We start from the raw sequence: 14,985 nt of genomic DNA, 5'->3' as shown, positions 1-14,985 counted from the left end.
AAAATTGGGCATACACATTGCCTTTAGGGCCTTATAGGAAGAAATGGCTCCATTCAGATTCCCACTACAGGGGATACAGTAAATAGGGCTGCTTCCTAAAAAGCCATTTCAATGCTTAACACATAGGAAAATAAAACTTCACAGCATACAACAGTTTTTGCTAATGCAAAGTAAAAATATTCATGCTTTTCTGGCTCCAAACATATCAACTGATGAATAAATCAAACAATAAGCTCCTGAAGAAAAACTGGTTACATTAAGATGAACAGTATTAACATCGAATTTAGGTCTAGACACTGTTTGACTTCAACAGAGAAGGTAAGATGATCAGAGGACTGAAACTGCTGTCTACAAGTGTAATCACCGCAACACATTATGGTTATTGACATATATTTAATGTAACATTAGAACTCTCTACTATGGAGAAAAGTCACAGATTGACGACAGTGTGAATGTGCAAACCTAGTTATACTCCTTGAACACAAGTCAGCCAACTGATAACATATTGGAGATATTCAATACTGTGGAATCAAATAAAGTGACGCACCTTAATCACTTCAACATATAATGCAGTGGGGGCTGTTCAGAAAATCCAGAAATTTTGCATTATACACACTCATTTATCTACTTATAAAACTACTAACTACTCATTCAAGGGAACAAAGAAATGAAATCCAACAGAAATCTGCTGTTACTTCTACTTAATGTAGTTTTTCAGTAGTTTCTTATTCTTCTTCACAGTGGGTTACTGTCGCACAATATGTGACAAAAAAACTTCCTCACAAATTTTGGCTCTATCTGTAAATAATACAAATCTCTTCTCTCATAAGAAAAAATGACAAACATACACTCATCAGTATCTGAAGGAGAGTTGATTTCAGAACTTTTTGCTGAAGAGCAAAATTTTCATTACTATAAACAACACTACTATACTGATAAATCCATTGTGACTAGTCCCAATCCTAAAAGAAAGGATGAAACAGAGGAGAAATACTAAAACCTAGTATACAAAATTTAAAATAAATAAAAAATCATTGAAAGTAGACGTGATCTGGCTGCAGATGATATCTTTCCATTGTGGGAGGGGGAGTCATGTCTAAGATTACAAATGAAAACCGCTATGCTTTAAATGATAAATGAGAATGGTGAGTGAAGTGGCAGGCAAAACTGAGAATGTTTTCTTGTGGGTGCAGCATGATGAACATCAGCACAAAGTAGATATGCATGTTACAAAACTGGATAGTGACTGAACATGTATTGGCATACTCAGAACTTGTAAATGGCAGCGGGGCTAATGTGGGATGTAACAGGATGTCATTATATCATTTCGTAGGCACAATAAGATTTATTTTTAGTATTAGCAATGTTGATATTTGGAAGAAAGGATGCAATGAGAATGGAAATGTAGAGTGTAAGCAACATCTAAAAGCAGTAACGTTTAAAGAACTCAAAATTATTATTACAAATAATAACAATGTTCATACTCTTGGATGCTGTGAAACAAGAGGGCAAAAAAAAGTTTGGTCTTAATATGAACCACACTATGTGATCAATTATTTTAATACGTTAGCTTCTTAGTAAATTACGAGGAGTATACACTTTGAAGGTGCTTGTGGTGGTGGTTGGGGGTTGGGGGCAGGAGGGGGGGGGGGGGAGGGGGAAGGTAAGAGCAACCATCATAAAAAAATAACGGATATTTTGAAGGGAACCAAAAATATGAGTTATTAAAAGAAAACACACACACAAACAGACACAGTAGCAACAGGAAAAATTCATAATCTACCACACAAATATTAATCAATATAGTAACAATAAAATCTTTCCATAAATGTTAATAAAACAGTTCAACAATAATAGTTCTTATCAATTCGAGGACTATATCGGATGCAGAAACTGAACAAATTCCCATAACATAATCATCCCTCTTCACACAAAGATGTCTCATAAAAATTATTGCCCCAATTACTGAACAAAAGTGGTCTAAAAGCAATTCATCTAACACTCAGATTCTAAGACTTCCTTTGACAATAACCTGAAATGCCAAATACATGTGCTTGTGAGGTGTGCTGGTATAAGGGGAGGGTATAGGGGAGGAGTAGTAGTTGAGAACAGTCAGCACAGATACACTATTTCACTCATATCCTCTCTGTAAAGATTGTAATTGTACACAGCTCAGTACTAGTATTGGCTGAGACACCTGAAGTTTTCCATTGGTTTCAACTGGATAGTAAAACTATTTCAGTTCCTAACATTTTCTTGTGACATTTACTATTAACTCAGTTAAAAATTGCCTGGGATCATAAGTCTGCACTAATTTGCCACTCTCTCCAGTAATTAAAAATGTATGAAATAACAATCTACATAAGATTTAAATTTAGTTGGGTGCAATCAAAACACATACACAGTAATGAATTGCTAATGGTGGCAACTAAACATGTTATTACTTTGTACACTTCAAAGAATTTAGGAAAAAAACAACTGTACCTGTATACCTTTAATGATGAAATTAAGGCTGATGGAATTATTTTACTCTTGGTAGTGGGAATTTTGAATACTTCATGTATGACAAGTTACAACTGTGTATTCAAATTAATCTTGAACCTGCACAAGACTCTTCTAATTGGGTCACCCTAATGAACTTCACATATCTACAAAAAGATTCAGTTTGCCACAGACTGCCCATTTCCACATCCAGCATCTTGAGAAAAATGGATATAGTGGAGAGAGTGACTTCACCACAGAATCTCCCTACAGTTGACAGCCCCAGGCCAATAAAGGAAGACCCCTAAGGAGTTTGGGGGAAATGGAGAGTAGCCAGTGATAAGCTGATGCACTGAATTGTTTTGTAAGGCTCATTTGTGTGCGGCAATTTAACAAGCACATCCTATAAAAAGTACGTCTCTGGATTACTCAGTTCAGCACAGTTTCAGCTTTTGCCAAATATCTGTGGAAACAGGACTCTCACATCCCACAATGCTTTTACGAACACTGTAACATAATGCAGAACACACCATCAAAATATTTTAAACTCTGCATAAAACTGTAGTTTTTATGCATATTAAACCTGTGATGAAAAATCAAGTTAATACTAACTTTATTTCAGTACGCTACATTAAAGACTCAGAGATGCCAGAGACAGTCAAACAACTCTCAATGAGCAGTTGTGTACCTCTCTTACATATGTTAAGGTACATCCAAGCACATCTTTGATTTTACTTTTTCCGTAAACTAAACATGGTGAAATCTCTGAATAGCCATCAATTTCAACATACAGGAAATCTAAGTAATACCCTTAACATCCAAACTGCTAAGCCACATACAGAATGTGAGCAGTTAAAAACAGCATGCTATGTAAATATTAACCCTGATGTGTGTGTATCACAAGCAGTGCTCTTACCAACTGAAGCACTCAAACACATGTCATGTTCTAACTTCAGCTTCCAACTTAATGTAGCTACTCTCTATTCCTCTCGTTTTAACTTGTCACAGGCTGTCCACATAGTGTATGTACACCCCACAGTGGGTAAAAAGATTCACACCTCTATTACTTCTCAGTGTTTCAGAAACCCGAATGTATTGTGACACTAACATCTATTTTAACTGCACACAAATATCTAAACTTTCCAAATTGGAATATAGTTTTTACATGTGAGAGAATATGCCATAGCATTATGCCACATCTGATGCGTCATGACAAGAAGCACCCACAAGTCTTAGACTATGGTTATCAAGTTATATATTTTACCTACTGTTAGAGATGGAATCTTCATGCTATATCTTACCAAAGAGAGAATAAAGTGGACTGGTGTTCAGACAGAATCTGTGGCTCAAAGATTTTATACTCCCATTAGTCAACATGGTATCATCTAAATTAACAATATTAGTTTTTTTCAATATCAGACAAATTATAATCATCAGTTTCAGATCACATGACGAACTGGAGTACATCAGAAACTTATTTCTTTTCATGTAGTCTGTGTACCGAGATCAATTCATCCTTGCCCCTCAAATTTCTCCATCCTCAATTATCACACATCAATGCGGCATCAAAGCCTAATCTTACAACAGCCACAAATATGAAGCACCATTACCCATTTTCATGAAAACCAACTACTGGTCAATTTTAAAGTCCTGGAAACACAACAAAAATGTTCAAATAATATAACACCTTGAATAATAGCCATCCATCCTATGCTCTGTTCAAGTTAATAAAATCTCCCTTAATGACAGCAAAAATTAATTTGTGAGAGTCAAGAGGGCCATCTTTTCCCAAAAATGGGACTGTCTTCTGTATTACCAGAATGAATAACATAACTGAATTTTTATTGCCAATGTAGGAACAAAATGTCTCCAGCTAAGCTTAAGTCAAGAAACAAACAATTACACAGTCTTCCCTCTAATGCATCCTGTATTAACAATTCTCTATGAAACAAGCACAATTCACTGTCAGTATCAGGTTTCTGTTCACAGAATACAAATCATGTTACTGCACACAGAATACAAATCATGTTACTGCACAACACTGTTCTACATAACCTGCCATCAGAGTGATTTATCACACATTTGATGACAAAGTTCATCATTTATATCGGAAGCAAGCACATCTGATAATATAATTCCTCCTTGATGAAATTTATAAGTGAGCAACATACAAATGACAGTGCAACATTACACTTAAGAGCTAGTAACAGCTAAAATATCATACCTTCATCTGCTGGTATTGTGAATGTGATGGTGTAAATAATGTTGACACACTAACTGCTAGATGATCTATTTTTCCACTAACAAGAACTTAATTGTCATTAAAACTGGAAGGTAGGATTCAGCATGGATTATTCCTATTTTATCTTCTGAGTAGTATTAATGAATAAATGCTGTCATAGACACTGAAACACCAACAACAGGTGTAGATCAGCACTTTGACTAATTAGAAAGCTTATAAACATGTTACCACCCACCTGTAAACATTATTTCAAAACCAAATACATATAAATTTAAAATTTTATATACATAATTACAAAAAGCACAGCTCTAACAACACATAGGTTTCATATTTGTCTGGTGATATTCTTCTAAAGCACAAATACTGATTAAAAAAAGGCAATTGTATCATACTGCCAACTATGAAACTTCCTGTCTTAATTTCAACTATGGAACTGAAACAGTCACTGTACCCGTACACAAATTCTCTTTTGAATGTTCATTTCTTTCTGTGTTTGTAGGTGATTCATGTTTTGAAATTTTAGATTTAATAACAGAACTACAGTCTGTGGGGTTCCCTGAACACAACTTCTCAGTAGTATCTGACTGTGTATGGTGACTAGCACTTCCATCTGCCGTTTTTGCACATATTTTATGTTTATCTGAATCACCACGCTCAGATAGTGGCACCTTCTCTGTTGAACTTTTCTTTTTTTCATGTACCAGATGATCACGCTTCTGCCCATTCTTACAAGATCTTTTCTCATTACGATCTTCCACTTTAAAAGGCTTAACTAAATTATAATCATGATCAAGGTGAATTACATTTGCTGGAGATTCATTAGGTTTGTAACTGTGAGCATTAGCCACTGATGCTTCAAACTCAGATTTCTTATTGCTTAAGCCCTGATGTGTATTCTGAGGAACAACATTCGATGTATGGTGCGAGCCCTGAGATTCCGATGAGTTACACACAGTAGTTCTAGAACTGTTGGGCACCTGCCGTGTGGCATCAACACCTGAGAAACAGTCAGTCAATTTTTCATTCATTCCAGTATGACAATTCTCTATTTGTTTTACTTTGGGTGGTGGAGAGTTACTAATATTTTTGTCAGCATCTCTGTGTCTAGACTTGCTCCCATATGTTGATGATGCAGCCTCCAAATGTCTTCCACTTGCACATTCAGTTTCACGAGAAACATACAACCATTCTTCATTGGAAACTTGTTCAGCTGCAAGAGTCTCTCTTGTGGGATTCTCTCGAGAATGTACAGCTGGTTCTGTGGTTGCACCTGGGTTATCTTCAGTTAATGTCACTTCTGTCTCGTATGCAACCTGCAACCATTCACCCTCAGGTCCTACAACATCACGTCCTTTCACACCTTCCATTCTCTCCCGCTCTCTCATCATATGTACTGCCAGCCAAATGTCTTTCAGTTCTCCAGTCAGATCTCTGTCCTTCAGTACAGAGAACTGCCGTTTGAACCTAATGTCTGGATTCATAGCCTCGACAAAATCCAGCATTACTTCAATGAGACCATCACGATCCTGTTGAACAAATTAATAAATGAATTCAAAATTGACAACTTTATATTATACACAGGCACAGAATAATCCAAGCACATATTATTCAACACAAAGAGCAGGGTTTATCACCCGTACTATAACCAACATATTCTTCATGAGAGGACAGCAACTGTACTGATATTTAAAATAAAAAAGTGCAACTCAGACTGAAAATAAATGATACATTAAATTGTTTTAAATATCCACGTATAATGTTTTCAACAATGAGAGTCTTCATCAAGGAATGGCTCGTGAACTAGTGAACCACTACAAATGTTTACTTCACAGATTTAGTAATTTTATTGCATGATATTTTGTATGTAAGGCTGCATAGCACTGATGCTTAAGTCTTAATAGAAAGAAATTAATCTACAAACAAAGATGATGAGAATTACCAAACAAAAGCGCTGGCAGGTCGATAGACACACAAACAAACACAAACATACACACAAAATTCAAGCTTTCGCAACAAACAGTTGCTTCGTCAGGAAAGAGAAAGGAGAGGGAAAGACGAGAGGATGTGGGTTTTAAGGGAGAGGGTAAGGAGTCATTCCAATCCCGGGAGCGGAAAGACTTACCTTAGGGGGAAAAAAGGACAGGTATACACTCTCACACACACACACACACACACACACACACACACACACACACACACGTCTGTGTATATGCGTGCGGATGGATATGTGTGTGTGTGCGCGAGTGTATACCTGTCCTTTTTTCCCCCTAAGGTAAGTCTTTCCGCTCACGGGATTGGAATGACTCCTTACCCTCTCCCTTAAAACCGACATCCTTTCGTCTTTCCCTCTCTTTCCCTCTTTCCTGACGAAGCAACCGTTTGTTGCGAAAGCTTGAATTTTGTGAGTATGTTTGTGTTTGTTTGTGTGTCTATCGACCTGCCAGCGCTTTTGTTTGGTAAGTCTCATCATCTTTGTTTGTAGCTATATTTTTCCCACGTGGAATGTTTCCCTCTATTATATTCATATTAGTAAGAAATTAATTTACACATAAGTACTGCAATTAAATCACATGAAAGTACTCCATAATATTATTTAGAAAAATATAAATATGAGTGTACACTGCCAGTAAAAAAAATGCAACACCCTCGAGAACAAGGTCATTTTACTGACAAGTGAGGTGACAGGTAGTTTATTGTAGTAGGAGTATATGTGAGGTTTCTGAACAGGGGCAGCAGCCTTTCCAGTTGTTGCAGGGGCAACAGTCTGGATGATTGACTGATCTGGCCTTGTAACATCAACCAAAACGACCTTGCTGTGCTGGTACTGTGAACAGCTGAATTCCAGGTGAAACTACAATCGTGATTTTTCCCAATGGCATGAAGATGGCATCCTCTTCAGTAAAATATTCTGGAGGTAAAATAGTCCCACATTCGGATCTCCAGGTGGGGACTACTGAGGAGGATGTTGAATCAGGAGAAAGAAATTGGTGTTCTGCAGAGTGGAGTGCGGAATGTTATATCCTTTAATAGCACAAATAAGTTACAAAATTTAAAAATGGAAATGAATATGTTGAAATTAGATATAGTGAGAATTAGTGAAGTGTATGATATTGCAGTGCCGGTGTTTTTCTGATGACGATGCACTGCGGCGACCACAGCTGTTACTAAACACATCAGATGAATTCGCAATTGCGAATAATGACTACAATCAGCTGTAGAATGGAATGACGACAATGAAAATTTGTGCCGGACTGGGACTCAAACCCAGATTTCCCACTTATTGAGAGCAGTTGCCTTACCATTTGGCTATCCATGCAAGACTCATGGGCAGACCCAAATTTCCTTACATCATCAACCATATGTCTACAATCTGTACGTACACATCCATTATGTGTATTCCCATACTGATCAGATGTGTTTGAAAGTTGCATGCCCAGTACTGAAAGATAAATATGATATTGCAAAGCCGGTGTTATTTTGATGACGATGCACTGCGGCAACCAGAGCCATTACTAAACACATCAGATGAATTCGCAACTGCAAATAATGACTACCATCAGCTGTAGAATGGAATGACAACAATGGTAAGGCAACCGTTCACGATAAGCAGGAAATCAGGATTCGAGTCCCAGTCTGGCACAAATTTTCATTGTCGTTATTCCATTCTACAGCTGATTGTAGTCATTATTCGTAATTGCGAATTCATCTGATGTGTTTAGAGAAGTACAGTGTCAGGAGGAACAGCACTTCTAGTCACATGCATACAGAGTTATAAGTAATGTGAGTAAGCTACTATTAACAGAATAATGGACGCATTATTGTAGCCAAGACATACACAAGTCCAACACCCACCACAGTAGTACAAGTTCATATGCAAACTAGCTCCACAGATGAAGAAGAGATTGAAAAAAAGTTTGATGAGGTAAGAGAAATTATTCAGACAGTTAAGGGAGACAAAAATTTAATTGTGATTGAGGACTGGAAATCGAGAGAGGGAAAGGGAAGTGAAGGAAAAAATTGTAGGTGAATATGGACTGGGGAAAGGAATAAAAGAGGAAGCTACCTGGTAGAATTTTGCACAGAACATTATTTAATCAAAGTGAACATTTGGTCTAAGAGTCATGAAAGAGGGTTGTACACATGGAAGAGACTTGGAAACACCAGAAGGTTTCAGATTTGGTTATGTAATGGTAAGACAGGGATTTCAGAACCAAGTTTTAAATTGGAAGATGTTCCCAGGGCACATGTTACTTCTAACCACAATTTATTGGTTGTGAATTTTAGATTACAGCTAAAGAAACTGTAAAAAGGTAGGAAATTGTGGAGATGGGGTGTAAGAACCAGAGGTTGTTGAGAGTTTCAGAGGGAGCATTAGGCAACAGTTAACTAGGACAGGAGATAGGAATACAGTAGAAGACAAATGGATAGCTTTGAGAGATAAGATAGTGAAGACAGCAGAGGATTAAATCAGAAAAAGACACGGCCAAACAGAAATCCTTGAGTAACACAGGAGGTATAGGATTTAATTGATGAAAGAAGAAAACATAAAAATGCAGCAAATGAAGCTAGCAAAAAAGAATGCAAATATTTAAAAAATGAGATTGATAGGAAGCTCAAAATGGCAAAGCAGAAATGGCTAGAGGGTAAATATAAGAATTTAGAAGCAGGTAACACTAGGAAAAAGACAGATACTACAAGTAAGAAAATTAAAGAGATCTTTGGAGAAAAGAGACTCAGACGTATGAATATCAAGAGCTTGAATGGAAAACCAGTCCTAAGCAAAGAAGCAAAAGCTGAAAGGCAGAAGTTGGGATGAGTATATAGAGGGTCTATATGAGGGAGATGTACTTGAAGGCAATATTATAGAAATGGAAGAGGATGTAGATGGTGATGATATGGGAGATATGATACTACAAAAATTTGACAGTGCTCTGAAAGACATGAGTTGAAATAAGGTTCCTGGAGTAGACAACATTGTGTCAGAACAACTGACAGCCTTGGGAGAACCTGCCATGACAAATTCTTCCATGATGTATTAGAGAGGCAAAATACCCTCAGACTTCAAGAAGAATGTAATAACTCCAATTCCAAGGAAAGCAGGTGCTGACAGTGTGAATATTACTGAACTATTAGTTTAATAAATCATGGTAGCAAAATACTAACATGAATTCTTTATAGAAGACTGGAAAAACTGGTAGAAGCCAATCTCATGGAAGATGAGTTTGGATTCCAGAGAAATGTTGGAACACAACTTACCTTAGAAAGTAGGTTAAGGAAAGGCAAACCTATGTTTATAGCATTTGTCGACTTAGAGAAAGCTTTTGACATTGTTGACTGGAATACTCTCTCTGAAGTTCTGAAGGTAGTTGGGGTAAATACAGGGGGCAAAAGGCTATTTAAAACTAGTACAGTAGCTAGACGGCAGTTATAACAGTCGAGGACCATGAAATGGAAGCGGTGGTTGAGAAGGGAATGAAACAGAGTTGTAGCTTATCCCTGACGTTATTCAGTCTCTACAGTGTGCAAGCAGTAAAGGAAACCAAAGGCATACTTGGAGTAGGTCTTAAAGTTCAGGGAGGAGAAATAAAAAATTGAAGGTAGCTGATGACTGTAATTCTGTCAAAGACAGCAGAGGACTTGGAATAGCAGTTGAACAGAATAGACAGTGTTTTAGAGGAGGACATAAAATGAACATAAACAAAAACAGCGAAAGAATAATGGAATGCACTGGAATTAAATCAGGCAATGCCGAGGGAATTAGAGTAGGAAATGAGACACTTAAAATAGCAGACAAGTTTTGTTATTTGGGCAGCAGAATAACAGATGATGGCCAAAGTAGAGAGGATATAAAATGTAGACTGGCAATGGCATGAAATTGTTTCTGAAGAAAACAAACTTGTTAACACTGAATACAGATTTAAGTGTTAGATTTTATCTGAAAGCATTTGTATGGAGTGAAACATGAATGATAAACAGTTTAGACAAAAAGAGAAACAAACTTTTAAAATGTGGTGTTACAGAAGGATGGTGAAGGTTACGTGGGTAGATCATGTAACTAATAAGGAGGTACCGAATAGAACTGACGACAGAAGAAATTTGTGGCACAACCTAACTAGAAGAAGGGATCAGCTGACAGGGACACATTACAGTACCACTAATTTGGTACTGGGGAGAAGTGTGTGGGGTAAAAATTGTAGAGGGAGACCAAGAGATAATGCAATACGCAGATTTGGAAGGATGTAAGTTGCAGTAGTTATTCAGAGATGATGAGGCTCACACAGAATATAGTAGCATGGAGAGCTGCATCAAACCAGTCTTCGAACTGAAGACGACAACAACAAATATGATACATTCAGACCAATTGAAATATGTCACACTAAAGTGAGTTCAAACAGTTGGGTCAATACACAGTGTAACCCCTCTGAAGGCAACAATAGGTGATACACTGTCCAAAGCAGCTTGCACCTTTTGTTGCGATGTGACAATTGTTTCTGCAGGCACTGGAGAACTATTAAGTTCCTGCATTACCATATCCCATACATGTTCAACTGACAAGAGATATCTTATAAGCTTGATGATCAAAGCAGTTGTTGTACACCAAGAAGAGCACACTGTGACACAGTAGCTGTATGTGGTTGTGCATTTCATGCTAAAAGACCATCTTTCCTTCAAAGAAATGGCAGTAGCATGTGAATAACAGCCTGTGCAATCTAGCAGGAATTGGTTACTTTACCCTGCATAAACACGAAATGTGACTGCATGTTGTAACTGACACCTCATCACAACATGAAGGCTGGGATGGTAACTGTCATGCGTAAATGTGCTCTGGTAGGCAGTTCACCATGTCCAAGTCATACACATGTATGTTCCTCATTCACTAACAGACAGAACCTGCTCCCATCGCTGAAGACAACAGAGCCTCATTCCTCCCTCCAGTCAAGTCTTGCATGGCACCAGAGTTTATCCATGCTGGGCATCACTCTGGTGACAATGGTAACGCATCCAGGGCGCAGATGATCTTAATCCTGCTGCAAGCAGACAGTTCCCAGTGATCTCTGACAACACAGTTAGGTGCAACATGTGGCCAGATTTCATCCCTGGGTGATATTTGGTTGGCCACTGTGGCTCACACAATGTGTGTCTATACTACACAGACATCCAGAACCTGGTCTATAGGTGTGACAGTGTTCCATAAACTACTGTTCAAAGCAGTGCCACACCATGGATACATTGTGTTCAACAAGGGCAGCAATTCATCAATATATCCTTCCAGCTTCCTGCAGGTCCACAATGCGACCCTGTTCAAACAGCTGAAGCTGTCCAACAGGATTAGTTGCACATCAGTGTGGCATGGTTGTACCCCATAATTAATGTTGCAAACGCTGTTCACCTGTAAACACAGCGGAGTTACTGTCGATAAGGGTCTAAGCATACAGCGCACGGACAGGTCTCCTGAACACTATCTGACCACCAATGATTGTGACGAATGAATTGCTAGCATTACAGTCCCTCATACACACATATTGTAACCTGGTGCTACTGAACACAGTCCTTAGGAGGGTGTTGCACCTTTTTGTCAGGCAGTGTGGATGATTAGTGATCATATTCTTTATATAATTTTTCCAGAATAAAGGAAACTAAAATTTACCAAACATCTAATACAGTGCTGTAGGGTAAATAGCAATGACTACGAATAGCAACACTGTAACATTATGGAATTTCACACTCTTAATGTTGCATAAGGAAACCCACAATCAAACCAAAAATTCTTATTGGTAATCTGATTTCTACCTGAAATGGAAGATTGTTTCTGTTCAGAACATGAAAGAGTTCTTGTTAAATAGCGTGCTCTGATAGTGGCACACCATAAAAAATCTGTATACTTACAGAAAAAGAACTACATACTACGGGATAATCTTCTACAGGACATAAAGTGAAAGCCAATAGGTCTTGAAAGGCTTTCACCATACTGATATGACTAGATTTATTTACGATAGTTCCAGTTACTCTTTGTGTTTCTCTTTAAGCGGACACAATGGGATCACTATTTTTTAGCTAAAATTGGCACCACGGTAGTCAAATGAAAATGAGTCAGATGGAAAAAGTACATAACATGTTTATTATTTTGAAAGTAATCACCATAACTTTTAACACATTTATCCAGCAATGAGACAAGATAGTCAAGGGCTTCCTGGCATAATGTTAGCACTTGCCTACAGAACTGTTGTTGTACACAGGTGTGCATTTCTCCATTTGAAGAAAATTGGTGACCACCCACATCTTTCTCCAGGCTCCTAAAAAATGAAAATCACATGGTAAGAGATGGGGGACTGTATGAAAAATGTTTCACGGCTTCCCTGCAAAACTGCTACGATGTAGCAGAATAAATCTACGTAACAAGTGGGCAGGAAGACACCAAGATCAGAAAGTAGGTATTGAGGACAGTATCTGCACAGAATGATGCCATGTGTCAACATTCCTGGGCATTTTGCTTTTACAGCACAATTCAATTTTTGTGAAGTGTCCATGTACTGCTGTGTGTTAATTGTGGCACCGTGTTCCAGAAAGCCAATGAGCAGTGGGCCCTTGCCGTCAAAGACTTTCCAGGAGCTGGCATACCTGTTGTTTCGACTATGCTGCAGAAGTTTCACTTGGACGCTCTTACACATCCTCCATATAGTCCCAATATCTCCCCATTTCCATAATTTTGGAGCCCTGAAGAAAGACATTTGTGGCCATTGATTTGCTTCAGATGAAGAGGTTTATCCCAAGTACAATCATGGGTCCTGTAGTATAGCAAATTTGTACTACTGATACTTCTGTTCAATACCAGATGATACATTTTCTGTTTGATGAACTCCCTGATTCCATTCTTTTTTCACTAGATGATTCTTCAAAAGCTGCATATCATTTGTTCATGACGGGAGTTTTTGAGATAAATATGTTGTCTGAAGACATTTATTTGAAATTCCTTCCTTCTTTTTATATTTTTTCTGTGTTAATTTGGAAAACAATTTCTTTCATTTTCTGACTTGTAAGAATATTAATTATCCCGTAATATTCCAAATGTTTCTTTCACCAGTATCTGGCAAGTATTTATACACTTAGCATTATTCGATCACAAAACTTCTTTATAAAGTTATGTTTAAGATCTTTCTTTAAAATTTGTTTACACCTTACACATTTTCATGGTAAATGTGAAGTTAGGCTCACTGGGGAAAAAACATCACCGGTTCTTTGCTTCAATGGGCCAGTGATGTCTCTGTTTAGTTTCACATAGAAAACCGTGATACAGTCACGGGAGAGAACCGTGGTGGTAAGGATGGACTGGAACATGTTTTTATGTAAGATGAAGAGAAATTCATCTCATTTAACTGACTATCGTCAAATACAAACAAATCTTTAGTTTGTAATTTATAAACTGACGTATTCAGAAGAATTATCTGTATGATGTCCTGAAACTGTATTATTTCTAGGGATTGTATTTGATTATTCGATGTTGAATAAATATTATTATTATTGACTCTTTTTCTCAGACTTAAGTCTGGTTAAAAATGGAACGTGACGCGGACCTCGGTCAAGCGTGACTTCCTTGTAACTGTATGGTATATGTCATATTGCATTTAGGAACTTTCGGGTAATTGAACATGTATCAATAATTACAGATTTTTGTAGTTGTATATATATGTTTGGATGTAGCTGTATTGCATTGATGTACTGGTGAATATTGTGAGGTATGACTCCTGTAGTTGATAGTATAATTGGTATAATGTCGACTTTATCCTGATGCCACATGTCCTTGACTTCCTCAGCCAGTTGGATGTATTTTTCAATTTTTTCTCCTGTTTTCTTCTGTATATTTGTTGTGTTGGGTATGGATATTTCAATTAGTTGTGTTAATTTCTTCTTTTTATTGGTGAGTATGATGTCAGGTTTGTTATGTGGTGTTGTTTTATCTGTTATAATCGTTCTGTTCCAGTATAATTTGTATTCATCATTCTCCAGTACATTTTGTGGTGCATACTTGTATGTGGGAACGTGTTGTTTTATTAGTTTATGTTTTATGGCAAGTTGTTGATGTATTATTTTTGCTACATTGTCATGTCTTCTGGGGTATTCTGTATTTGCTAGTATTGTACATCCGCTTGTTATGTGATCTACTGTTTCTATTTGTTGTTTGCAAAGTCTGCATTTATCTGTTGTGGTATTGGGATCTTTAATAATATGCTTGCTGTAATATCTGGTGTTTATTGTTTGATCCT

The 14,985-nt window shown here is 37.4% G+C and overlaps 1 protein-coding gene across 3 annotated transcripts in view; it reads right to left on the bottom strand.

Annotated features, from left to right (window-relative positions):
* Nucleotides 1–4,483: 4,483 nt before the first annotated feature.
* The window catches only part of LOC126168446 (uncharacterized), a 45,112-nt gene continuing 34,610 nt past the window's right edge, over nucleotides 4,484–14,985 (bottom strand). For all 3 annotated transcript variants that reach the window (XM_049920556.1, XM_049920558.1, XM_049920557.1), the window contains exon 4: nucleotides 4,484–6,249. In XM_049920556.1, coding sequence (XP_049776513.1) covers nucleotides 5,149–6,249 — 1,101 coding nt within the window. In that variant the 3' untranslated portion in view covers nucleotides 4,484–5,148. The remainder of the gene's footprint in view (nucleotides 6,250–14,985) is intronic.

The sequence above is a fragment of the Schistocerca cancellata genome, chromosome 1 (genome assembly GCF_023864275.1).
Source record: "Schistocerca cancellata isolate TAMUIC-IGC-003103 chromosome 1, iqSchCanc2.1, whole genome shotgun sequence".
NCBI classification, from domain to species: domain Eukaryota; kingdom Metazoa; phylum Arthropoda; class Insecta; order Orthoptera; family Acrididae; genus Schistocerca; species Schistocerca cancellata.
Note: the sequence above shows the minus strand (reverse complement) of the source record. Positions and strands in the feature narration are given on the sequence as shown.